The 27,064-nt window shown below is 35.3% G+C and overlaps 1 protein-coding gene across 1 annotated transcript in view; it reads right to left on the reverse strand.

Moving 5' to 3' along the window:
* Positions 1 to 27,064, reverse strand: part of LOC110030436 (protein BTR1) — a 60,051-nt gene that overhangs the window by 14,067 nt on the left and 18,920 nt on the right. Inside the window, exon 4 of the mRNA XM_020733149.1 lies at positions 20,659 to 20,852. Coding sequence (XP_020588808.1) covers positions 20,659 to 20,852 — 194 coding nt within the window. The remainder of the gene's footprint in view (positions 1 to 20,658; positions 20,853 to 27,064) is intronic.

The following is a 27,064-nucleotide window of genomic DNA, read 5'->3' on the forward strand; positions in this document are numbered from 1 at the left end:
TATAGTTAGTTAGTTAGTTAGTTAATACTATGGGGGCTTACACTCAACACTTTCAGGCTTACGCCTCGCTCATAACAGCTAAAATGCCCCGCCTAATGCCCAAGCCTTTTAAAACATTGTTTATTATTAAAAGAAAAAAATGATTCAAACTGTTATTAAAATAAAGTGACAAAAAGAATAAATAATCAAAAAATAAATAATAAGAAACCACTTAATATAAGAAGATAAGATATAATTTTTAAATACTTTTAAAAAATTTATTGCTAAATTATTGAATTGTATTTTATTATTAAGTGTAATTTTATAATAATATTTTTTAACACAAGCCGGTTCACAAATTGACGAGTAACGTGAGCCTAAGCCATCACTCGAGTTGGCTTAGCTCACTCACAAAATTAATTCATTCATATAAACTAATATTACTACACCTAACTATAGTTTTTCTATATCCCAAATGAATGCTGACTAATTACTAATCATCCAGTTATTATTTCAATGGACTTATTGCACAATGCATCTACCATAAATTTGACCTTAAATATCGACAATCAATTTAAGACAATAAGTTCAAATCATCATGGATAAAATAAATTTTAAACACTCATAATCAACATAAACCTCTTATCATACAAGAAGTGCCTTTAAATCTTCAAATACAAATACAATGATGGTAAATTCTAGATCAAGTATATGACAGCTCTTCCCATGTTACTTTAAATATCAAGAAGCATATGTACAAGTTGCATCATATCACAACTCGGTCATAATAAGAAGCATCACTAAATATTTAGACATCTTTAGCCCTAATTAGAATAGTCAGACTCCGTGCTAACATCAAACAATTCTTCAACTGATGGAAATTAAGTTTATTGTTTGTGATTCAGCTAAATTGCACGATCATCTAAGTTAATCTAGACAATGGTAACATAATTTTAGAAATATCTTTCGACATACTTCTTGTAGTAGACTGTCAACTTCAAGTTGGCAGTTGAACTTCAAATCAATTTCAAGTTAGCGGGTTGAATTTGGATCATTTTTTGGGTTGGCGGGGCAACCCAAATCATCTAAAAAATTAAATAAGTTCGGTATTCGACAAATGTAGAATTGCAGATCAACTATTAACTGAGAACTTAGGTTTTGTTGGTAGGTATCAGGGTGAATTTTTGTGAACGTAGAAAGGTTTGATTTTGAAAATTAAGGGTTTAGACTATAGGCGGACGATGTTGGACATAATAAGTTGGGTTATTCAGAATTTTTATTTAAGGCAAAGACGACAAAATCCTAAAATCTAGGACTCATATGGCTCTGATACCAGATGATATCACTCTAGAGCTCTTAAAAAGAGTTTGTGATACCGAAGTTTACCCAAACCACAACGCAAGAAACGAAATTAATAATAATTTAAACAAACAATTACAACGATGATTCAAGAAAAAAAGGAAAAGACAGCATAAATCAAAGCACAGAACAAACATTACAAAAAAGACTCCACAATTAAAGTAACACAAGCCCGATGAGGAGAGAGTCCGAAGAGGGAGTGCTAGAACGGTGATCGGGGAGGACAAGAAGGGGACTATGGTACTGTGCAGGGTGGCTGCAGAGAACAGTCGGCAACCTGGAAGGGCAGTAGAGAGGTCAAGGGGGGCTGGCAGCAACTTGGAACAATAGTGAGGTTGTAGGGGAGCAACCTGGAACAATAGTGAGGTTGTAGGGGAGCAACCTGGAACAATAGTGAGGTTGTAGGGGAGCAACCTGGAACAATAGTGAGGTTGTAGGGGAGCAACCTGGAACAATAGTGATACTGTAGGGGGTGGGGGGGGGGGGGGGGGCACTCCTGAGACTCAAGCATTATCTAGATCAAGCAGAGATTTGTCATAGGGTCGTTGAGAGGGTGGACAACAGCGGGAAGGGCGGAAGGATAAATAATTATCTAGGAGGGGTCGAGATACAGTTGAAGCCCCACTCGAACAAGTGGAAACGATCACCACCTCAGACATGGGACAGCCAGGGCAGTACGTTGACGTCAAATAAGCCCTCAAGAGAGAAAACACTCAAACAAATTGAATTCAGATTTCATAAAAAAACCAAGACCCTTGCCCTAGATCTAAGAACTCCTATTTATAAAAGACTTGATTCAATTTTAGAAAATATTAAAATAAGAAAGGAATAATATCAGATTTCAAAATTTAGGCAAATCTTTAAAAATAGAGAAAGAAATAAAATCAATTTTCAGATTTTGAAGAATAAAATCAGGATTTAAAGTTTTAGGAAAGGTTTTAAATTAGAAGCTTTTAGGAAAGCTTTTAAATTAGGAGTTGGAAAAAGCTTCCCCTATTTTTAAATTAGATTTCAATTTTAGGGAAGGTTTTAAAATAGGTGGGTGCCAAGAAGAAAAATAAGAGAAAGAAAAAGGGAAAGGAGGAAAAAAGAAAAGAGAGAAGATGAAGGAGGGGGAAGCAGCCCTCCTTCCTTGAGGACCAGCCGGTCCTCTCCTAAGCCCCGCGTCAATTCGAGAAACGAATTTAGCGAGGAGGTGACTATGAAATAATAAGGGGATGATAATATAGATGGTCGATGTCGCTTGGAGGGAGAGACAAATGATGCTCAAAGGATATCTTGACTGAAAACAACGAAAAAATTAACAAAACGGCATGGTAAAAAGTTTTACTACATGTTCCTGCACAAGCTACAGATATGCCACACTTACAAGAGAAAAATGATACATGTTCCTACACGGGGTAAAAATCATAGATACAACACAGAAGGTGGGTGGAATTAATTATATTAAATTATTAATTGTTTCGACCTCTTTATTTTGGGGATTTATTTGAATTAGAGGCAGCTGCTCCCAGAGATTTAATAAAAAATATATATAAAAACAAAAAAGGGGAACTGGTAACAAAAAGGAGAAGGTGCTTTGTTATGAGGGGATCGATTCCTCTTTTGTCGGTTTGGCCTGTGCACGAGACCCAACTAAAGCCCTCTGATCCTCCCCATAAAGAGACTGCAACCTTCTCATAATACAGTCACATATACGCTAGCCAGAAAACAAACGACAAGAACGTCCGAAATTCCCTTTCTCACCGGTATGCCTCGCCAAATCCTTTCTTCTCTGCGCCAGAAACACCTTGCCTGCTTTTCATGCCCGAGTCCATATCGGCACAGTCACAATTGAATCTAAGTCACAGAAAAAATTACGGGATCATGACGCATAGAGCTCTTCAAAACTCCTTCCCTCCTGCCGTAATCCATCACCAGTTCTCCTTTCCTGCCAGAAATCCTCGCCTGCCATACTTGTGCCGAGAAAGCAACAATGGGATCGCCGATATACAGAGACCAGAGCTCACTCCTGTTGAGACCCAAAGCCGCCACATCTACCTTTTCATTTGGATTGCAGCGCACGAAAATCTCACAACTCTGGCGGGATTCTTCCTTGTGATCATAAAAATAAGAGGTGTAAAGAGAGGAGAAATGGGAGAATGAGAAAATTGTATGGAAGAATGAGCTTATGTTATTTTAATGTAGTATAACTGAAAACCTACTCGTGTCTTGTATATCGAAAGATTAGAAGTTATTTCTCAGTCGCAGTGTCATGTGACACTGAACAACACAAACAAAAGCCCCGATACAGGACCCTAACTGAGGACAATGCCGGCGATTTTAGTTTTACAAATGTTCTTAAAAAAAAAGATTTATTTGAACTTAAAATGATGTCAAAATAGAAATAAAAGAAAATACAAATTGTAATTTAAAAGTTTCTGATTCGATTATTTGAATGTGATCAAATAAAAATAAATGTCCTGATTTAAATGAATGTTTATGTGATCTATTTAAATACATAAATTGGAGGGGGTAAGCTTAAATTTGATATACAGTATCATAAATTGGAGGGGATAAGCTTGTAAGCTTGACTAAAATATGAATATATAATTGGAGAGGCTAAGCTTAAATGATGCCGAAGAAGAAAGCTGAAACCACAAAATTCAACTATTATTAATTAAAAAAGAGGGTTAAAGCACACACAAGCTAGAAATAACATCACCAAAACACAAACACACACCTTGGGAAGATGGGGTAGCAGTTGAGCAACAGAGAAGCAGTTGGGACGAATGGCTGGAAGAAAGAGTGGAGGGGAAAAAGCTAGACAACAAGTTACTAAAATAAAAACGGGGCCGGCAACGCAGGGGGAAACGGTTGGGGATAACCAGTGGCTAGGGGAAGTAGAAGAGACGGAGTAGGGAAGAAAAAGGGGAGATACAATCGCCAGCTTGGAGTAGGATACAACCGAAGCATCGCCACCTCCTCGGATACAGCCGGAGCACCGCCACCTCCTCGGATACAGCCCTAGAATAGGGAAAAAGATTTCACAAAGAAAATTTGAAATTAACTCACAGCCAAACACTACCTAAACACTTAGCAAACCGGCATACATATAAACATAGTTGGAAACAAGAAAGGAAAGAAGAGGAGGAAAAAGAAAGAAACGAAAAACCCCTACAAAGAAAGGGGTGGGAATACTCAGAATAGTCATTAAACTGCTTCCATGAGAAGAAGCAGAAAAGGAAGTGAAAGAGAAGTGCGGGAGGTCGCTCGCCTAGTCAGAAGCATCGCCCGGGCCTCTCAGCACGGGTATCACCCTGAACCGTCCTCCAATCGGACCGGTCGGGCCAGTTCACTGCTCCCGCTCGCCTGAAATCCCTCACACTCCCGCTGCCTGCCCGCGAGGGATTGTTCCGCACTCGCGCCAATCTCAGAGTGTTGGGGAAGCTTTGACATAATTAATTGAAGCATCTGTCGGCACAGACGATGAGAGAGTTGTTGTAATCTCACGGAACGGACGGATTCTCGGCTGTAGTTCTAGTAGGTCGATCCCGTAGGCATTGTTGTTTCAAAGCACATTCTGATAAAATAGGTATCCATCCGCTGTTGGCACAACCTGAGAGGGAGTAGTCCTCGCAATGCAACTCTCATACCCTTACATTTGAAATCTTTTCTTTCTATTTCTCGTGCCTAGCATGCGGTGGTTGAATAACAAGATTGTAAGGAGGACTCAATTCGGGGATAAAATCTATGTAAGTCTATGTCGCTCTCACTATCAGCCCCTCAAGGGAGCATCTTCTTCAATGACAGGACCTGAATCCCATTGAAAAATTTTTGTCATCTAATTCCATAGGTTCACTATCTGGGGGGGGGGGTTCATTTTCTCACTTCTAGACAAATGACAAGTTGCTCCATGCTAAATTGAAAATAACCGCTGAATAACTCCACATGTTGTCCTCGACATGACACCTATTAACCTCATTTTTTATATGCAGAACCTCCCTTTTTTTGCATGCTCTGGGAGGGGGCTATAAATCTAAAATATCAGCAATGCTCTTATCTGTGATGGCCTTGCATCAGTGGTCGGCTTCTCAAACTCATGCCCTTTTTGGACATCCCAAGTCCGCCCTACTAGTGTTCCTTTTACACTAGCTCGAGGTACCACCACTTTATATTCTGCACGAATGTCCATTACACAAGATCACTACTTTCTAGAATGACTATTGTTAATCAACTAAAATCTCTCTCTCGGGTCCACTGGTGACATCTCTTCCTCTCTAGCTGCAAGTGGAAAATCCTCCCAAAAGTTTTCAACTTCTTCAGTATCAACAATGCACTGCCCAATTTTTCAATAACACCGTGCTCAGTGAAACAGACATCTCCCTTGGTGCATTCTAATTCCACATGCCCAAATTTGTGTCACTTACTGGCCGTGACAGATTTAGGGACGTGGTATGGTCTCCCCTATTATCTACTCTGAGTCAGTTTGTCCTCTGTCGGGATCGTCTTAAATGTTCCTCTGTGCAATCTGGTCGTAAGATCCCGAGGCTGACCCCTATCTATAAGATGTGAGGGTCACTCGGTGGTGTTGTCCCTCCACTTCTGAAGAGAGAGTCTGAAGTTTTCATCTACAATAAGCTGGTATAAACTAGTATTTTGTCTCCCGTTGCATCCTTAGATTCTCCCGTTGTCCTCTCCGACTCTACTGATCACGATCCACTGGCAACCACCCTCCCATTGAGTTTCATACTAAATGTCCATCCTCCATAGCTGAAGTCAACGAATCTCTCATCATATCTCCTCCCGGGTAGACTCGAGCAAGTATTTCATTAGGCATTGCTAAAGTTTAAGAATAAGAAAGAAAAATTTTAGTGGAGTTAGGGTTTGGGTTGTGGAAAGCATATTCGGTGGTGGGAAAGAAAGTTTTGGTTTATAGTGGCCACTAGGAAACCCTAGGATGGGACTAGGATTAGGCTAGCCCCGATACCAAATGATACCATAGGAGAAAGCCAAAACAAAAAAAATTCAACTTTTATTAATAGGGAGAGAGGATTACAACACATACAAATTGGAAATAACATCACCACAACAAAAACGACGCAAACGGAGACCTCGAGAGTGTATCCCAAGGGTGATTGAGGTTGGTGGGAAGGAGGGGTAGCAGCTAGGAGGAACGTAACAACAGTTGGGACGGCTGACTTCTAGGAAGAGTGTAGGGGAAAACGCTGGACAGCAAGTTACTGCAACAGAAACAAGGTCAGCGGCGCAGGGGGAAGCGGTTGGGGATAGCCGAAAGCTAAGGGAAATGGAGGAAACGAAGTAGAGAAGATAGAAGGGGAGATACAATAACCACATCAGAGTAGGATACAGTCGGAGCACTACCACCTCCTCGGATACGGACCATAGAACAGGGAAAAAGATTCCACACAGGAAATTTGAAATCAATTCACAGCCAAAACACCCCAAACTCTTAGCAAACTAGCATACATATAACCCTAGAAGACGAGAAACAAGAAAGGAAAGAAGAGGAGAAAGGAAAGTGGAAGAAAAGAAAACTGCAAAAGAAAGAGGTGGGAATATTTAGAATAGCCATTAAAATACTTCCATGTGAACAAGCAGAAGAATTAAAAAGAAAGAGAAGCACGTGAGGCCACCAGTCCAATTAGAAGCATCGTCGGGCTGCTCGGCCAGGTGATCACCATGGACTGGCACCCAATTGGACCGATCGGGTCGTTCCACTGCTCCCACTTGCCCGGAAGCCCTCCAACTCCTGCTTCCTGCCCGTGCAAGATTGTTTCGCACCGTCTTCATTAAATTTAAAATACAATATCATAAATTGGAGGTGATAAGCTTGTAAGCTTGACTCAAATATGAGATTTCATAAATTAGGAGGGCTAAGCTTAAATTGAATATGAAATGTCATAAATTTGGAGGTTAGACTTAAATTAAATATCAAATTCTACAATTTTGGGCCTGAACTTGACTTAAATATAAAATATCATAATTTGGGGACTAAGTTTAACTTAAATGCTAAATATCATAAATTGAGGTTAAATTTAAAACATATGTTATTTTTAAATGCCGAAAATGAAGAAAAAATGTCAAATTTTGCAACCGGATTCACAACATGTTTACAGGAAAACAGAAAGCGACATTTGCATCAATATACACATTCAAATAAGGCAAAATTATATAAATTCAAGTCTTAAATGTGATTCAATTCATGCTTTAAAATCATGCAAATTGCTTTAGGATATGTAAAGTCGTCTAAATTCAAATATGTGAAATTATAAGCCAGCATGTGCTCTAACTAATATATTGGATGCTCAAGTACAAAGTTTTAGAATATTGTGTGGGCTAATAGAATCGTATTGTTTATAGAATAGGGTTGTAAGTCCCACTCAACTAGTCTAATCCTCCTCGAAAAGACTGAAGCTGACGAGTCTAGTAATTTCGAAATAAATGCACAAATCTTAAAATAAGAATTTATAAGTTCAAATCACCTAGTTTGATCGTCCTACCTATAAGGATATGAATCAATATTACTTATACCTTGAAAAGCTTAAACTAACCAAAACTAAATGCCCCCTTCAAATACAAAAATTTAAAATGCTCAACTACCTGATGATGACTAAGTTGATAGAATATTTCAATAAGAGGGGACCAGTTTTTAAATAAGTTTTTCAAAATAATCAATCACAATAATCAAATGAAAACCAATCACTAAAAACTTAAAACAAACCTCATCCACCCTCCGTAACAGTTTGTTAAGGGTGAAAAACTTCTACCTGAATTCAGTTAACAAAAAGCTAATGTCATATTAAGAATATCAATAGTAATAAATGCCAGTAAGAACGTGACTCGAGTCCTCTGTCTACATGGTTTTACCACTAAATGATACCACAAAATAGCGGCTATGACTAGAGCTCTCTACTGGGTGGTTGTTCCCAAATTACACTATTATATTACGATCACATCCAAAGGCCGTACATTCCCCAATAATTTTCTACACTTTGAGTTGTGAATCATACGGTTACAATTGATTGACACAGTCTTCTGTTAGCTAAGATCGATATAAATTTGTCCCCTTAAACAAATATCTACCCAAGATCTACAAGGATCTCGTGGACAACGCAACTCATGACTACTGACAAAAATTCTTCTGTCATGTTGGGTCTACTACCACCATTGACTAAGTAGATCAAGGACCATAATGATTAGGGATGACATAATCATGGGATCTTGATCGAGTTTAATCTTCATTCTCCTCATCACTTGCTTTAAGCTTCAAGTAATAAATTTTATAGCTTAGATATTACATGTTGAATATTCAACTATTAAAGATTAGCCTTAATTCAAAGTGCATTCTCATTATCGGGAGGAGCAATTAACCATAGAGGCTTACGCTTATAGGAGATCAGAACCCCAAATCAAAATGTCCTCGCAAAATGAGGGCAAAATTTATAGGTGGTGTCTTATCTACAATCCAATCTGTCTTCTGAAAATTTGACTCTCCTAAGTTCTCTCAAAACAAAAATAAAATAAAAATGAAGAGAGTTTATGGGGAGCAATCAGAATTTTCGGATCCCAAAATAACAAAAATAGTCTCATAACAGAAAATACCCTACTTAGAAATAAAAAAATAGAAGAAAACAAAAAAGGAAATATTTTAGTTGAATTGCGAATGACAAGTATCAAAAGCCAAAATCAATGCCCGTGGTCATGGGAATTCATAATTCTCGTTCGGGAACTCCAGTCAAGATCCTTCCACGATTCCGCAGAATTATGGAAGCTTAAGCTCCCACGTCACGTGAATATTCTTAAAGAAAAATCCCTATGGATTTGCAAACATGCATTTCATATGTGTAGTATATGTGATATGTCATATGAAATGAGGTGGCATGATTGATAAAAAAATCACATTATTATCATTCACATTTCCACACTAAGAGATCATCGCAAAACCTTGATCAAATTAGGAATACATAAAACAAAATATACAGTTTGCTCACAAAAAAATGTTGAAAGTCAACAAAATTACAGAATAATGTGAATGTGTGGATGATACTATTCTAGGGCTTCTAGAAGGTGTTTAGTAAAGGAATTTAGCGGAGAGATAGTTGTGGAATGGCAAGGTAATGATGATATGTGAGTTCGGCGATCTTTGAACGAGGATAAGCTTCGTTCGGTGGATGTCCTAGCTGAAAACGGTGAAAAGAGCTCCAAATCGACGATGCACAAGCGAAGAGCAAGTTCAAAACTTGTTTCTAAGCAAGATACAGACAAATCACTTGCAAAAGGAAGAAGATATAACGCTCACAAAGCAGAAAACCGAATATTACAATCTTTATAATTGTCAAAACTAAACAAAAATCTCCAAGAACCGGAAATAACAAAATATAAACGGTTTATTCTCAAAACCCCTAATTCTAATTTAAAAAAAATAATAAATAATAAATGTGAGCCAATAGGGGAGTGGTGTCAACAAAATGCAGAAGAATCCCATGTTGGATATTCTCGCGGGACTGGATTTGAGCTCGCCTCATCTTGTGATTGTGGAATAGCAAAAAAAACGTGATTATTGTGATATTCCGCTCGATTTAACTCTATTTCAAGCAATTCTGGGCTACACTGCATGATTTCGTGGAAATGGCTCCCGCAATACTCTTGCCGGCTACGAGAAGCTTTCTTTCTTCCCTGTACGCTTCTAAAATTGATCTACTACCATCTTAATAAAATCATTATTTTGTTGTGTTTGAGACCAGCCCAATTATAAAATTTATGCTCATGTTCATTCCATGCAACTCTAAAACACGTCATTCCAAAGATTGTTCTGATATGATAAGTAGATATCCTTACTTGACAACAATCAGAGTTTGAGCTGCATCCGAGCTAGTCCTCTCAGGAATAAAACCTCTCACTCCTTGTGCATGGTTGGGCGTATAGGATAAATAAGTTTTCTTAGAGGAACCGAACTTGGAAAGAAATATATGGCATGTTGGACTACTCTCAGTGACAGCCGCCCAGAAGGTGAATTGTTAGTCAGACTATCAGGTATCTCCCTCAATAAGAGATGCCTCTTTTCAGGTTATAGCTCTTTAAACTCATTATCATCTAGGACAACCAATGTTAATCATGTTTGTGTCTCTCTCATGACTCAACTTGATTCACTAATATTTCTCCCTCTTTAGCTAGAAGCTGATATTCCTCTCTGATGTCTTCATTTCCTCATATGTCACTATCAATTTCTTCAACTGCACACTGCTCAGTGAAAAAGATCACTCATGTTTGGATAATGTAATGCAATGTCGCGTAAGCCTTGACACTTAACATACCTCCTGGTTCAAATGAATTTAGGAGTGCTCATGAGCTGCATTTTTTACTTTGCTTTGGATTAATTTTCCCTAAGAGGTCGTCTTAGATGCTCCACTAGGTATACTCTTATTGCATATTACTAGAATTGAACTATGTTTGACTGGTGGTGTAGACCCGATATTACTGTGTTGTCTCTCCACCTTCAAGACTAAGGTCTGAACATTCTATAAGGTCTAATATTGTTGCGATAGTATCATGCTTCCAATGAAAAGTCTTAATCATCCCATATAACGAGTTATGGCATTCTCCTAAGGCTTAAAATAGTTCACATTTCAACATAAGTTGCTTTTACTTTGCGGTGTGCTCCTCTACTGAGAGCTCTTGCTGTTGTAAAGGATGAAGTCTCAAGGATATGTTCTATCTGTACTGTGTACATAGGTGTTCGTGATGCACCTCCATTTTCATCAAGAACTAAATTGTCATTTTGCTTTTTCCCACTTGCTAGCGAAGGCGTTTCAATTTTTTTCACCACAAAAAACACTCTTAACATAATAGCGACTAGCTTAAGGCTTATGTCAAGTGGAACGTTCACATACTCAAAGACCTGTTTCACTGTCTGAAGCCACTCAACGAACTCATTAGAATCCATACGACCGTTAAAATTCGATACATCCACTTTTATTCCAAGATCCAGAATTATTCAATGATATTTTAGGTCAAATCAATGGAGTATTGGTTTTTTGTCAATAAAAACTTCTCGAAAGAATAAATCACTTCCTCCCTTTGATCTGACAAATCACCGACGTGGCTATGCGCAACCTCACTTGACTATCTCCTCTCAAATGTCGCAAGCCTCTATTACAATAGGACTTTTTGTTGCATGTTATTCATAGTGAACTCTTGAAAACCTTACTGTGGGTGCCTTCGAAACGGCATGACATCTTATTCTTCCAATGAAAGTTTTGAAGAAAAAGAAAGATATGATTTATAGTTAGAATTAGAGCAAGGACTACATAAATGATGTCAGAAAAAAATATTTGTGGGGGTGTTAGGTTAAGTTATATGAATTCTTGGTTTAGGTGAAGAAAAGAAAAATCCCTAAATTTATAGTGCTTGTCGGACTCTAATACTAGATGATATTGATCTAGGGCTCCTAGAATCTGTTTAAGAAAGGAATTTAGCAAAGAAGAAGTTGTGGAGTGATAAGGGAATAATAATAGGCGAGTTTGATGGCGTTTGGATGAGGATAAGCAACGTTTTATGGTTTTCCCGGTTGTTAAAAACGCAGTGAGCTCCATAACGATGATGTACAAGTGACAAGGAGGTTCACCACTTGTTCTTCAGCATTATAGACACATCATTTGCAAAAGAAAGAAAAAACAATACTCAAAAAGCAGGAAACAAAGCTTACAATCTCTGTAACTCTCACAATAAAGCAAAAGCCTCGAAGAATAGGAAATAAAAATATATAAATAATTACCTCTCAAAGATCCTAATTCTAATTAAGAAAATATTAAATATAGGCCCACAATAGGTTTGCAGCAAGAGCAAGTGGGAGAATCCCGCATTGGAGATTCTCATGGGACAAGATTTGTGTTTACCTCATCCTGATATAGTAGAATTGCAGAAATCCTATGATTTTCACGATATCCTGCACGATTTCACTCTGTTGTGCGCGATTTTGGGCTAATCCACATGATTCCGTGGAGTAGGTTCCAGTATTAGGGTACATACCAAAGACATAATATGGTTAAAATATATGAAAAATGCATAGGAATGCATTATTTGGAATATATCAAAAATTCAACGATTGATCGTATTGACGTAAATCCTTCTAAAAAAACACATCGATAAAAAAATTTGACTTTTGAAATAGGGGAATAGTATTCTACCTTAAGATATGATGGCTGCTAACTCTCTTTCTCTCCCTCCCCACTCAGTCTAACATTTTGTTGGCTTATGGAAGCCATTAAAATTGCTAAAAACCTTTTTAAAAAATGAGGTAAGCCTTTTTAAGAAATAGAGCAAGAAAATAAGCAAATGATGCATATGTCAATAAAATGAACCGAAAGATCCAAAACAATTTACATAAACTAACTTATTGAGTGTAGGATGCAACAACAAAAATCATTTGCAAATCAAAATCTAACAAATCAAATAAGCAAGTAAAACATGTTTCAAAACAATGTTTAAGAAATTAGAAAAAAAAATACGCATGAAACAAAATAATAACTTATTGAGTGTAGGGTGCAACAACAAAAATCATTTGCAAATCAAAATCTAACAAATCAAATAAACAAGTAAAGTATGATTCAAAACAATGTTTAAGAAATTAGGAAAAAAAATACGCATAAAACAAAACAATGAAGAACTTATTGAGTGACAACAAAATCATTTACAAATCAAAATCTACCAAAACAAATAAACAAGTAACACATGTTTTAAAAGAATGTTTAAGAAATAGGAAAAAAAGACGCATAAAACAAAAAAATGAATGTATTGCAATACGAAAAAAACCGATTATAAAATGAATGTAAAGTATATCTGAAGATTCAAGCTAGACATGCATAGGTATTGCATCACAATTCAACGAATTGTACGAATCACTCTCTAGTCATTGTATGAATGATCTTCCAAAGAAAAGAAAATTTGTAATAACCCTATGGTATGCATCTGAGTGCATCATATCAATCAAACATGCATATGCATAAAATTGGTTTCACAAATAACTATAACATATTCAAGAAAACATCAATCAAAATTTAGTGACATGTTGAATAAATGAGCAAGCAGGTACAACACTATCTTTTGGATAAGATCTTAACTGGCAAAACAAAAATGATTCCTTGCCCTCTAATATCTCAATATTGCTGAAATTTCCCATGAAATGATGGGAATTAGCCATCTGGTCAGCATAATTACAGTTCTTGATAGATTTTAACCAGATTAAACCTTCCAAAGTGAGGTTTTGTTCTTGGTGCATTTCGTTTTCCTTAGTGCCTTCTGTTATAACCAAAGCCAAGAGGAAGAGAGGTTGAAACGGGATAACTAATTGTCGTTTTTCGTCTTAAACCTATCGGATAGAGTAAAAGAGATAGAAGAATAATGGAGAGAGATGGTGGATAAAGGAGGAAACTCGAATCTAAATTTTAGAATTGAAAAGCTAAATTTCCATTGCATCAAATAGTTCAAGTTTGTTAAAGAAAGTAATATATTAGGAAGCTTGTATATTCAAAAAAACTGCTTCACTTTACACATGTATCAGAGCCTTTGTCCGCTTCGCCTTCGCCCTGAGAAGAGGAGCGTAGCTTGCCTTCGTTAGCTTCGTCTGCGTAGGTTGTCTTTGTTAGCTTCGTCCGTCTAGGTTGTATTCTTCGATAGCGTCTGCTTCGCAGATTGGCATTGTCTGCTCCGTTTCATTGGAGTATGCCCACCTTGGACGTATCTGCACGTAGAGGAACTCTCGGTTCATTTGGAAGAGACAACCAAATGAGTCACAGTTTCGAGCTACAGTTCAGAGATTTGTCTATTAATCGCCTTCATCGTGGCTTCGAACGATTGTGCCTGCTCGCAACTCTCAATAGTCAGCTTATAGAGGTTGATGGATCGGCTAGACAGTGTCACAGTATCAAGTCGCAGCCCTTGCTCAAGCAGACCCTCACCGTTATCTGTTTCTTCGAACTGATTATCTTGGTGTCATAAGTGTGATTTCCATAGTTGACGATGGAGTTGGTTCATTGTCTAGAAACAAATACTAATTGAATTGCTTGGTTTAATACATATTTCAAAAAAGATATTAGACTTTCCAGATAAAATAGAGGATAGAAAAGAATTACAAAAATTTTTTGGACTCTTAAATTATGTTAAGCCATATATAAAAGAGGAAAAACAATTAAATCACTATATAAAAAGATCTCTTTAACAGGACAAAAATAATTTAATATAGAAGATGAAAAAATTATACAAAAATAAGAGAACAAGTTAAAAATTTATCAAAATTAAAATTTCCCTTAGAAAAAGAATACAGAGTGGTAGTAGTAGACGCCTCTGAAAATGGATGGGGAGCAGAACTTTTCTTTTCTTTTAATTTAGCCATGTTCATATTTAGTTATTTTTCTTTTCTTTAAATTTAGCCATGTTAATATTTAGCCACTTTTCTTTTCTTTTTGCTAAACGGGCTCCTATTCTCTTTTATCCTCAAACTAATTGGTGAATCGTTAGATTTCCAAAGAAAGTTCGAGTTCCTCCATTTGTTTCCTGCAATTACTTAGGTATTGTCTCCTCCATGCCATCCGGAAATAATTCAGCCTATTGGATTTCCCTGACCAAACAATGAGATCACAATATCATTGAGATTCATTTATTTATTCTCGTCGAGTTGAACAAAAACATCGCATCAAATTTGGTTTCATCCATGGCTAAAATTACTGATAAGAACCTAAACCGTGTCAATTACTCTTATTGGAATAAAATTGTGATATTCTACATAAGTATTATTTCTCAAAAGAGTCGCCTCATTAAAAAATGCTCCAATTGAGACTGATCTATATTTATTTCGAGTGGATGAGATATAAAATATGAAATTATATCAAATCCGATCGATTTGATCATATCACTCATTATGACTACTGAAGATGCAATTGAGGAATTAGCATGTGTTTTCTAGGAGATAAAATATTTCCCGAATCTTTGATGTTTGCAAGGAAACGAACTGAATAACATGTTCCATCACTTAACATGTATCACATACACATTAAATATGTTTATGAATAATTGATTGCATTATTGCCCTTTAGTATTGATGTTTGCATTCAATATGAAGATATCAAATCACAGATCATCTCTAATTCTAGAGATACTACTTTGAGGGGAAGCCTATACAATAGTGCTACGCACTATTCTGAGTTCTCAAATTTCATCTATACCACAACCTAATGCTCTCGCTAGCTAGAAAAATACATACATAAGTAAACCTTAGTCTCATGGCAAGTTAGTGGAACTCTAAATTCTAAAAATCAAGACATTAAAGTAGTTTGCTACTATTGCCATGAACATGATCATATGAAGAGAATGCGTCAGAAGTTGCTTAAGAAAGATAAGAAGGGCTCTAAATCATGGTATGCTCATATGGTCACTACTAATGAGGCCTCCCAAAGTCAGACTCTATCGCTTACTACAAATGAATATGTTAAATTCATCCAAATTCAAGAAGCATCCAAGAAATCTACCTCCAAGACTGCCCTTGAAGAGTCATGTAACAGTGATACTTGTCTTCTCTTCTTCCACATAATGGGTCAATGACTATGGTGCTACAAATCATATAACAGGTAGTCCAAATCTCTATTTCACCTTTCATAAACATCTTTATTTCGTTACCTTAACAGACAAATCTAACTTTAATATTCTTGGTACTGGCACCATCACTGTTACACATACATTCCATTTAAATTTTGTCCTCATCTTACCTTAATTTTCTTTTAATCATGTCTCTGTTAGTAAAATTACATATGCTCTTAATTGTTATATTTTATTCATTCCTGATCACTATCTTCTTCAAGATCTTATGACGAAGAAGATTATTGGTAAAGGTTCTAAAGAACGAGTGGAGTGGAACATTCTAGAGATTCTGGAGAATAAACTACCACGATACATAACATGTTCCAGCACCTTATCTCCTTCTGAGGACCATTGTCGACTAGGACAACCATTACTACCAATACTAAAATGGTTATACCCTCAGTTTCAACAATTATCATATTTAGATTGTGAGTCGTGTCAATTTGTTAAACACCGTTATTTGTCTTCTGTTCTTATAATTAATAAAAGAGTTGGTCATAGTTTTGAGTTAATTCATTCTCATGTATAGGGATCTTGTCTTGTTTTATCTAATGAATTGTGATAGTTTGTTACTTTTGTAGATGATTTTTCTCGTATGACTTGGCTTTATTTTATAAAATTCCCTACTGAGTTATTGTCATATTTTCAGTCCTTATGTGTTAAAATTAACTCAATTTAATTTTTCGGTCAATATTCTGAGAAATGATAATACCAAAGAATATTTCTTCTAAACCATTTCAAATATACATGATACAAAACGGGATGCTTCACCAAACAGCATGTCTCGATAATCCATTTCAAAATGGAGTAACTGAAGGACAAAATAGATATCTTTTGGAGACAACACTTTTGTTTCAAACTAATATGCTCAAATAATTTTAGGTTGATGCAATTTCTACTGCATGTTTTTAAATCAATTAGATATAATCCTACCAAGTATTTTTTCCAACTAACTCTCTTTCCCATTGAATCACGTATATTTAGGAGTACTTATTTTGTTTGCGATACTCGACCAAGAGAATCTATACTGGACCCTAAGTCATTAAGATGTGTCTTTCTAGGATACCCCCGCTTGCAAAAAGAGTATCGATGATTTTCCCCTTTTAAATAGGTACATGGTTTTTGTTGATGTCATATTTGATGAACAAATCTCACTCTCTTTGGTGACTAATGTTGCTTTAATGCTCACAAAATTTTGATGAATTGTTAATGCATCATATCAACAATTTAGAGCTAGATCTTGATCGAGCTCTACTTCCACCACCAACGCCTCAGCTTAGATCACATATCACTAATATTTACTCTATAAGGCATCATCCCCCTGATCCTAGTCCAGGACTGATATCATCTTTCTTTAGTGGATCCTCCAAGTGACCTTGATCTACCTATTGCTCTTCGAAGAGATAAACATCAATGTGTCTATCTCATTTTCTCTTATGTTAACTATAAATAGTTATCTTCTACTTTTAGTTCGTTTATTGTTTCTCTTGACTTTGTTAAGATCCCAAGCTCTGTCAACAAGCCTCATCTCATTCTGAGTGGCGTGCAATGATGCTTGATAAAATAACTGTCTTAACTAAAAATGGAACCTGGGAACTAGCTGATATCATCTAGAAAAAAAAGAGTCTTATAAATTTGTAGCTCATCCCAAAGCCCGGTTGCTTGAGTATTTGGACACGTTATCTCTGATAGCTAAGTTGACTTCAGTCTGCTTCTTTCTATCCTTGGTCTCAATGAATAACTGGTTCATGCACCAGCTTGATGTGAAGAATGTTTCTTTGTATGGAGATCTTTTAGAAGACGTATACATAGAGCAACCTACTAGGTTTGTTGCTCAAGGGGAGTCCAGGAAAATGTCACCTTCGGACGTTATTATATGGATTGAAGCAAAGTCGTAGGGCATGCTTTAAAAATTTCAACTAAGCATTTGAAGAATTTGGGATACAGAAAAGTAAAACTGGTAATATTGTATCCATAAGAAATCTATTTCTGGCATCATTCTTCTAGTGGTGTAGGTTGATGACATTATTATTACTAAAATCAATGTGAGCAAATCTTATCAGTAATCATTTCTCCAAAATCAGTTCAACACTAAAAATCTGATCAATGCCTTGAAATATTTCAAGGGGATTGAGGTATCAAGGAGCAAGAAGGTTATCTTTCTATCTCAAAGGAAATATATCTTGGATTTATTAGCATAAACAAAGAAATTAAGAGTCAAACCATACAGTACTTCTATGCTTCCTGGTCAATAACTTACCAAGGATGGAGAGCTTATTAATGATTCAGAATGATATAGAAAGTTGAAAAATTAAAGTACCTAATAGCGACCACCTAGATATTGCTAATTCGGTTAACATTATAAGTCAGTTCACGCCTTCTCACACAATCCATCATTGGTCAACTTTGTAGCAAATACTATGTTACCTCAAAAGAGCTCATGGATAAGTATTTATATCAAAATTATATGTATAGACTATTGAATGCTTCTCTGATGCAGATTAGGCGAGTTTCAAGATTGATGGAAGATCTATAACTGGACATTATGTTTTTGTTGGTGGCAATTTGGTCTCACAAAAAAGTAAGAAGCATAATGTAGTGTTACGATTCAATGCAAAATTAGAGCATCGAGCAATGACACAAGCTTCAAGTGAATTGATATGGGTCTCTCAATTATTAACTGAAATGGGTTTTAAGATAACAGCTCTAGAAAAAGGATGGTGTGATAAACAAGCTGCAATTCAAATTGCTTAAAATTGTCTTCCCTGAATGAACTAAGCACATTGATACAGATTGTCACTTTGTTCGTAAAAAGATTCAACAAAATTTGATCTCTACAGCTCATGTAAAGACTGAAGAACAACTAAGGCTCACCTTCACAAAGGCAATTAATGGAGCTAGGATTACTTACATTTGCAAAAAGCTAAGCATGATAAATAAATATGATCCAGCTTGAGGGGGAGTATTATGAAAACTTATATATTAAATAATTTTGCTTCCCTTTACAAACTTATGATACAAAAAATAGAATCCTACCTCATTGCAAGAATCTCAAAAAGAATATCTCCTCAAAATTTAAAAAAAGAAACCAGCTCTCCCAGATTATTGGCAATTAACTCCTAAATACAAATAATTGATGAACTTTTAAACCAAACATCTAAGAAAAAAATTAAATAGAAGACATTAACTAAAATTTAACTTTAGAAGTTTGGACACACTAAAGGACTTACACCCAAGCCCAACCCACTGCAAAATGGCCTTCCCTCTTAGGTCACCTGTCATTAGCATACTTCCTTAAATTGGCCTGAAAGCTATTATTCCTACCTTATCACTAGGCTGAGGGCCGACTATTCTAATCCTCCTGAATCAATGGCATCACACAAAAGTTGCAATTAACTTGCACGGCACTCGTAGAATATCCAACCAGAAAGGTAACACCTTCTTAAAAAAATATATCATGTTACATACCTTAATACCTGATTTAAAATCAAAAAATCAGTCCCCCAGAATTGAAAAATAAAACATAGTTAGTTGAAAGCCCTAAACACTGAAAGCTGGTAGTAAAAATGCCAGAGTGATGTTCTCAGCTCCATCTACAGTAACAATCAAAAACTGAAAAAAAACAGAAATCCAGATCATAAGAATAATTCTAGAGGTGGAAGTCATGAATTGCAAGCAAAAAATATAAAATTACAGGTAGAAGAATTCTTTCAAACACTTTGACACATGTTCAGCAAACAACTTATGGATTCCAACATAGAAGGAATCAGAATCACATTGGGATAAAATAAAATGGAATACCGGGGGTAAGCCACAATTCATAATTTTTACTGCAAGAACTAAATCAATCAGTAACTGCCAGAAAACATAGCCATTATTTATTTAAGAACATCAGTAGTAAAAAGCCGTTGAAGAACCAACAACAATCCTAAATAAAGGCGCAAGCAGAGAACCAATGGTGAAACAAAAGTAAACCAAAAATAAGCCATAGTGAACTGAACCTAACCAACAAGAACCGACACAAAAAACAAAATAAAAGAGAATACAATCCATTCTCAGCGGGGAAACATCACAAGCTTGTTTTCGAAGAACAAAATAAGATAGATTAAGAAAAATAAAATAAGATAAATTACGAAAATAAATGCAGCTAAAGTATAATCAAAATTCTGAAAATTGATTTACATAATAATGCCTATATCTGTAGAAGTTTAAAATTACACCAAAATATTTACAACAATAAAAACTTCCACAGTATCAGCAGAAATAAAACTAGAATATGAAACAGAATCAGTAAATTTAAGAAAGTAAAATTTTGACCCAAATCTGCAAATGGAAAGCAACAGTTTTTAAGAATTAAAAAAAAATAAAAGTGTGCATTATCATATCTGTTCTTCCCTACTTAGTAATTTGATCCATCAAGCTGACTCATTAAAACTCTGTTTTGCTAGACATCATCTACATTTCTTGAGGTGAAAAACTAGTTTCAAAGTCAAACTCAACCTAACTCTGCATGAACTATCAAATCAAATAAATTTAAGAATCAATAACTCAATGAATAGCATATCGCAAATTCAACTTAAGTTTTAAAATATATGCATATAGGAGTATAAATTTAATTTAAAACGAGGGATCATAAGGCACATTCAAAGTTATAAGTAGCCATAAGTTTGATCATTGTAGTTGCACCTCCATATGGAAATGGTGAATTCAATGATTGTGGGTAATGAGCATCTTCTGCTAACTTTGACATTATTAGATAGATTGCTCTTAATTGTTCTTCCAAGGATCCAGTCACAGTAACTAGCCTATCAGTGAACCCAGCATAATTATTATCTTGAGGTGATATCTTGATGTCAGCCTGGGATTCTTCAATAAACGACCTGAATAAACTTAGATGATTAGTATAAAACTAAAAAATGATGACAGGGTAGAATATTTAAAGTAAAAACAAGAAGATACGAGCACTAAATTAAAAATGAGCAACGTGTCAACCATTCCAAGGAAACATCAATGTATCATCACTATAAATTACTCAAGATAACCAAAATTGCTCCAAATCATTATTAGTTCGCTTCATGAACTTTAATTTGCATTTCAGCAAATAAATAATAAAATGGAGGATGAAATGACACCGAAATACTATTCAGCTTCTCTTAACTTTTATTAAGAACATGCTGCTCGAGTTGCTGCACCAAAATATTATGGCTTATGCATCTATTATGGCTTATGCATCCTAGAGAGGCACATAGCCAAAAGCTCTGCCCATTTACTGTAAAATTATGCCCAGCTTAAACCTAGAAGTCCAGGCTGAATCACAATTTACTCCCAGGTGTAAGATATTTAAGAGAACGAGATTTACCAAATGGGAGTGAATAATAACATTGAATTTGTTCCAAGATAAGTTAACTAAAGGGAAGGTCTGGGTTTTGTTCTTTTTAATGCAGGTAATAAATCCTACATTCGGGCTGATAGCGGATATGAAAAATCCTATAAGGGCCTACTATGATTTCTACGTGGCTACCCATTTCAGATCTATATATACCTTTTGCCTGGGTTTGGCTCTCAACCCCTGGTTAGTTGGCCCTAGCTCAAATGAGATTTATATGGATTCAATTGTGGAATCAAGTAGCGATTTGTGAATTATAATTGTTGCATTCAAAGAAATGGTGTGTGCAGAGACATGAGTTTGCAACTTGCAACTCCTTCAAAGGATTATGACTTGCTCATTTTGCAGCTATTATGGAGGTGCATTTGTTCTGTTACTACAATTCCTTGGTAAAGGTTGCTGGCTTCTAGTGCATAACTAGCAGACTTTGTGTGGCTACTCCGAGATAAGTTTGTCAGCTTATCATCTGATTCTTATTTTTTCTGAATTATAAATTGCAGGAGAATATTTACTTATAAATACTGAGGTCTAAGGCATGTAGAATAATATCTCCCACTAACTCTATTATGTTCAAATAAATTTCTATTGGGATATAATTCCATCTAGCCTTCTACTTGTGTAAGTGGAGAATGAAAATTGTGGGGGAGTGATCTCATGTTACAAGAGTAAAGCTAGAATTTAATTATATTTTTTAATCTTTTAAATTTTTCATATCTACTATTAAAATAATGACTATTGGTTTGCAAGCGTTGTCAAGTTTTATCAAATTAGATACAATTTAGATTACAATGGCATCATGATTTCGTAGAATATATGGTTTTTCATGCTTACTAACTTTTATGTGTTATTTGTAATAAATAATTATTAAATGAATAGTTGTCTAAATTATAAGTGTGAGAATAGTTATAATATATTTGTTTGTAGTTTTATGCAATTCAACATGTATTGGTGATATCCTTCTTTTGGATAAGACTAGAGGCAAAGTTCAGAAAAAAAAAACTTGAATTATAAAGGTCTACGCGGAGTCTAAAGGCCTTCGTTTGAGTAAAACTAAAATTGAATACATGGAATTTAATTTTAGTAGAAGTAACTCTAGTGGCAGAGTTGTACTATATGTGATCAAATCATTAAAAGTGTGAACGTTTTTTATACCTTGGATCTAGATGGGATGTTATTGGTAGAATTCAAGTTGGTTGCTTGAAATGGAGGAATTCATCAGGCCTATTGTGTGATAGAAATGTACCATTTAAACTGAAAGGAAAATTTTTTAAGATGGTGGTGAGACCCACAGTGCTCTATGGTCTTTAAAAAAGACGCATAAAAAGAAGTTAAGTGTTGCTGAGATGAGAATGCTTAGGTGGATGAGTGGTTGGACACTAAGAAACAAAATGCGAAATGAATATATTCGTGACAGAGTTGGTGTAGCTCTGGTGTCGAACAAGATTAGAGAGAGTCGCCTTAGATAGTTTGGTCACATTAAACTTCGACCATCTGATGATCCGATTATGAGAGTAGATGTTTTAGATTCGACTGATGTTAAGAAAGGCATAGGTGCACCTAAGAAGACTTGGGTGTATTGTATCAAAAATGATCATAATCTATTAGAATTAAATGAAAATATGACACTCGATAGGACGCAATTGAGAATAAGGATTCATGTAGCCATCCCCATTTAGTGGGATAAATGCTTATTATTTTTGTCGTTGTTGCATCATGGATTGGAGATAAAGGGCTCTAGACCACAAGCTATCCAATGCAAAAAATTCTCATAACAGAATGTTTCCTAAACATATGATAGAATAAATAGGCCAATAAACAGCGCAATAAAAGACAATTGATGAGTTCCACGTGAATTCTTTAAGTTTTAGAATTACATTACAACATTCGATAAGAAGACAACAAAAAATTCTCAAATATGATAGATAACTTCAATTATTTTAGTCTAAAAGATACAATATATTTGATGTCCAAAAGGCTGAATATGATAAAACAAAATTAGTGAGACAAGCTTAATAATTATGGCGAAGTGTTGCAAGTAAAAAAAAATCAACATGAGTTTATATGAATCATAAACGTAAATAAAAATATTTGTCACACGGTGATCATAATGATTGGTACGATCAATTGAAGAACTTCAAACAAAGTGAACTATAAAATATTTAAGCATTTTTGTTGAACTGAAAGATATTTTCAACAAATATTATGTAAATAGATTACTCTATTATCGCCATCTACATTATTAAGGTATTAAGAAGAAATAAAGTATGAATTAAGTTCAAGCTCCAAAACATACTGAAGGGTAATGTGAGAGAAAAACTTCTCTTATTCCTTAATATTCAATATATAACTCCTCTCATTATATAGAGAGTAAATTCTAGGGCAAGCATAATTCTCACAAATTATAACTTACCAAATCTACAACCAACACAGAAGCAAAGAACTACAGAAATAATAATAGAAAAATAAATGAGCATAACTCTAAAAAGGATACACATAATTCAACACTCCTCAAGCAAAGCCATAGATGTTGTTGAGACCCAAATTGGTCTTCAAATTCATAAAGCTGCCTAGAGAGAAATTTTATGAAGATATAGGCAACTTGCAGACGAGTTGGAATGCAGATTAAATGAATGACGACTCCATTGACATTCTTAGAGATAAAAATTCTATCAATCTCAATATGTTTGGTCTTATCATGATGTACAAGATTCTTTGCAATGTTAATGGCGGCTTGATTGTCACAGAACATCTTTAGAAGACTGACTGCAGTTCTTCTAGTATATTTTGAATCCACATTCCTTCTCATATTCCCAAAAAAAGTGTCTGATACTCAGATTTTGCACTGCATCTAGAGATCACTGTTTGTTTCTTGCTTCTTCATGTGACAAGATTTTCAAAGACATGGGAACAATACTAAGAGGTAGATCTTCTGTCCAAGAGTTTTCTTGCCTAGCTAGCATCAGTCTAAACCTCAACATTTTTGTAGTCATATTTCTTAAATAATAACTCCGCCAGAGGTTTTCTTAAGAAATCTTAATATTTTGTACATCATCTAAAAATATTCTTCAATTCGATTGTTCATGTATTGACTTATTATATCAACAGAATAAGTGATATCAGGTAGAGTGTGTGACAGGTAAAGAAACTTAAACACCAATCTCTGAAATCTATATTTTTTTACTGATATCTTCTCACCCCCGATTATAATTTTTTTTTTAAATCCATAGAAGTTTCAGCTGGTTTTCACCCTAGCATTCTTGTTTCTTTTAATAAGTCTAGGATGTGCTTTCTTTGAGATATCACAATACCTATCTTGGACCTGCCCACTTTCATGCCCATAAAGTATCTCATTGCTCTTAGATCCTTCATTTCAAATTTAGTAGCAAGAACCTCATTAATCATTCCAATCTTTATTCATCATCACATGTCAGAATCATATCATCAATATAGATAATGAGTATTACTTTATTACTTCCCTATATATGCTTTATTAACAATGTATGATCTGCATGGCATTAGATATGCTTAATATATTTCAAAATTTTGGCAAACTTATCAAACCAAAACCTTAATGATTGTTTGAAACCGTAAAGTGACTTTTTTAGTTTACACATCTAGTTTTTATTTGAGTCATCTTCTAGCCCTAAGAGAATTTCCATATACACTTCTTCTTCTTCCAGTTCTCCATTCAAAAACACATTCTTGACGACAAGTTGATGCAGATCACACTCTTTATTCACAACCAATGAGAGAAGAACTCTTACAGTTCATAATTTGGCCAATGGAACAAATGTCTCTTGATAGTCTATCACATAACACTGAGTGAAACCTTTAGCCACCAACCTAAACTTGAACCTCTCAATACTCCCATAAGCTTTTTACTTGATATTGAACACCCATTTGAATCCAACTAGTCTTTTATTTAGAGGAAATTTTGTAAGGGTCCACCTACCATTTAGCATAAGTTCTTGAACTTTTTCAACTGTCTTTTTCCAAAATGGAATTTAAAGTGCTTCATGAATCTACTTGAGCATCTGCACACTGCCAAAATTAGATACAAATGCTTTGTAAGTTGATGATAACTTCTCAAAGGCAACATACCCTTTGATAAAATTAAGTGTGTATCTTTCCCGATCTTCTTCGTTGGATGCCACTTCCCCCAAAACCTCAAAGGTGGGTGAATTCAGGGTAGGTTGTGAACATTCATGTGGTTGCATCTTGTCTTTACCCAACATGGTAGATTTACTTCTACTTTTATACACACGAGGCCCGTTGATCTTAATTTTCTGTTGAATGTTCTCAACCGAAGGATCTTGGGTAGCAGGATAGTTGGATGGAAGGAGAACAGATTATGATGACTCTGGATCAATGAGGGTATCCACAATAGTGTTGGGAACCTGAATTGATTGCATTGACTCTGGGCCAGTGTGAATGTCCAAAGTGAAGCCTTAAGTCTGATATTCACCCGAACACTCCCCTTGAATATAAGATTTATGATAGTTGGGTTGGTTTCCAAATAAGGTAACATCCAAGAAGTTATAGTTTTTTTCATAATTGGAGAATAACATTTTTAACCCTTTTTTGTTAGAAGTATACCCCAGAAACAAACATTTGATGGATTTTGGGTCAAATTTTGTATAGTTTGGTTGGTGAATATGATCAAAAGAAACGCACCCACATATTTTTAAAAGAATATTAAATGAGAAGGCTTTAACATTAGGATAATTTTCCATCACAATATCTAGAGAGGCTTTGAGTCCAAGAATACTACTTGGCAATCTATCAATGAGGTAGGTTGTTGTAAGTATGGCATCTCCCCAAAAAACTTTTGGGACATTGTGAGAGTGTTATAGACTTAGATACCTCAAGGAGATGTATGTTCTTCCTCTCAACTATTGTCTATAACACCTTGCTCTTCCTCCTAACTATTCCATTCTGTTGGGACGTTTCAACACAGGAACTCACATGGATGATACCGTTGTTTGCAAGGTAGGTTTCAAGGATTCCTTTGCATTATCAACTTTGAGAATTTGAAGGAATTGAGATAAAATCATGTTATGGGAGGACTAACAAAACTGTGCAATTTTAGATTTTTCTTTCATGATAAATATCTAAAAAGTCCTATTGTGATAATCAATGAATGAGAAACCATCTGACTCCATCAATGGTTTGCAATTTTGATGATCCTCAGATATCATTGTGGATGATAAAGAAGAAGGGTTGTGAGGATATGTACTGAGACAAAGTATAGGCGTGACAAGTATGTTTAGTCCATTAACAGGTTTAAACTGATAAAATTATCGCTTTTATTAGTAAAAAATGAAGATAAAACTTTACAACATAATGAAAATTAACATGACACAATAGTAAAACATTAACAAAACTTGACTCTCAACAGAGTCAGACGCAACAAGCTCGGAAACATGGGAAGAAGATGATGAAAAAGACACATGTATTAAGAGAATAACTTTCCTTGAGCAAGTAAGATCTTGATGCAATTCAACATTATTAATCACCTTCCTAGAATCTACCACATGAAATTTACAAGAGTTAGGGAGAAATTTAGTAACAATGTTCAAGTCATGAGTAATCTCGATAATTAAGAGTAAATTGCAATCTAATTGAAGAATACATAGCACAAAAGAGAGTTGTATATCTTCAAAGACTTTCACTTCTATTTTGCCAACAATTTGAAAGTGAGACCTA

This window comes from Phalaenopsis equestris, unplaced genomic scaffold (assembly GCF_001263595.1).
Source record: "Phalaenopsis equestris unplaced genomic scaffold, ASM126359v1 Scaffold000717, whole genome shotgun sequence".
Taxonomy (NCBI): Eukaryota; Viridiplantae; Streptophyta; class Magnoliopsida; order Asparagales; family Orchidaceae; genus Phalaenopsis; species Phalaenopsis equestris.